Source organism: Echinops telfairi, unplaced genomic scaffold (genome assembly GCF_000313985.2).
Source record: "Echinops telfairi isolate 266 unplaced genomic scaffold, ASM31398v2 ScPeMD7_7463;HRSCAF=8501, whole genome shotgun sequence".
NCBI lineage: Eukaryota > Metazoa > Chordata > Mammalia > Afrosoricida > Tenrecidae > Echinops > Echinops telfairi.
In genome coordinates, this window is record NW_022111363.1 from 8,081,276 (window position 1) to 8,082,717 (window position 1,442).

Genomic DNA, 1,442 nt, shown 5'->3' on the forward strand with positions numbered 1-1,442 from the left:
GGCATGATTCAGATCATGGGGATTTCATTTGTTTGTAAAAATATATCTGTGGCTCTCAAATAAGTTTGAATTGTTGTGAGGGACAAGATTGGCTCTTCCGTCTCAAAAGTTTGCCAATCCCTGATCTGTCACATGGGAGCAGCCTCGCGCTTCACTGACTTATAGGAAGATTCAAACCAGCTCATGGATCACACCAAGAACAGCCCCTGCCGCTCTGTGCAAGCTCGGCACGTGATCCCCGATGGCATGGGGGTTACCCCTTGAGCTGCGAGCCAAATGGTCGGCAATTCGAAACCACCAAGGGCTCCTTGGGAGAAAGATGGGGCTTTCTTCTCCCATTAAAAGAGCCACGGTCTCAGAAACTCATAGGGGCACTTCTACCCTGTCCTAGAGGGTCACAGTGAATGGGCACCAACTGCATGGCAGCGAGTTAGGAAGTGACCCTTGGTGCTGCTGGTGAAGACAATGACGGCTCAGAAGATGGTAATGGGAGGGCCCGCCGGACCCTATGCGGCCAATACTCAGCGGTGTCATGGTCAGTTAACACTGCTGAACGCATTCTTGTGTAGAGAGGACCAGCCCAGCATGGTCATTTAAGTGTTAGAAGTTAGTCAGGGTGGAAGAGGTCTCCTGACCATTCATCAAGGGGCGAGGTGTTAAGTAATATCTCGGAGTTTCTAAGGCCTCCCATGAGCATCCCAGAAACTTGGGTGAAGACAGGGTGCCAGTGGCCTCTTAGAGACAGTGACCTTGAGCGAATCCCAGGCAGCTCTTCCTACGGAGCCACAGTAAAGAATGTAAATTCCTTCCCAGCCAACCTCACAGGCAAGAGGGATTGAGTCTGCTGGAGGCTCTCCACTCCCAGCTCCCCCAGCAGATCACTGGACCAGCCACCTTTGGAAGACATGTCTTATCAAAGCACTTCCTCTCCGTCCACGTCACCCTGGAGAACGGAAACCAAAGTCAACTCACCAGTGTGGGTCTGTCTGTGGGTCTCCAGCGCGTCCTCTTTCGAAAACTGGGCACCGCACTGATCGCAGACAAAGGCTTTGGCACCCGCTGAAAGAAAAGGAGGCAGTTACCACATGGGCATTATTCCGCTGGAGGCTGGGGGGGGGTGTTCTGGGTCAAGATCAGGCAGCTGGGCACTGGGGGAGGGGCTGTATACTCGTGGCTAGCCCAGCAGCCAGCTCAGTTCCTCCAAGACGTGCCCACCCGCCCCTTGGAGTTCTAAGTGCTGCCCGAGGGAAGAAGGAACACAGTTAGGGCAGCCAAGAGAAACTGAGATGAGGTCCAGATGAGATGGCACCGGGAGAAGGCGGCTTCTTGGGTACAGCTCCAGGGACAAGGAGCCAGAGGGGTGCAGTGGTGAGGCGCTCGGCCGCTAGCCACAAGGTCAGTGGTGCGGACCGCCAGGTGCTTCCTGGGAGAAAGATGCATCC

At 54.6% G+C, this 1,442-nt stretch overlaps 1 protein-coding gene across 2 annotated transcripts in view; it reads right to left on the bottom strand.

Annotated features, from left to right (window-relative positions):
• The window catches only part of ZBTB16 (zinc finger and BTB domain containing 16), a 235,015-nt gene that overhangs the window by 74,888 nt on the left and 158,685 nt on the right, over nucleotides 1-1,442 (bottom strand). For both annotated transcript variants that reach the window (XM_045283603.1, XM_004712813.3), the window contains one exon: nucleotides 973-1,059. In XM_045283603.1, coding sequence (XP_045139538.1) covers nucleotides 973-1,059 — 87 coding nt within the window. The remainder of the gene's footprint in view (nucleotides 1-972; nucleotides 1,060-1,442) is intronic.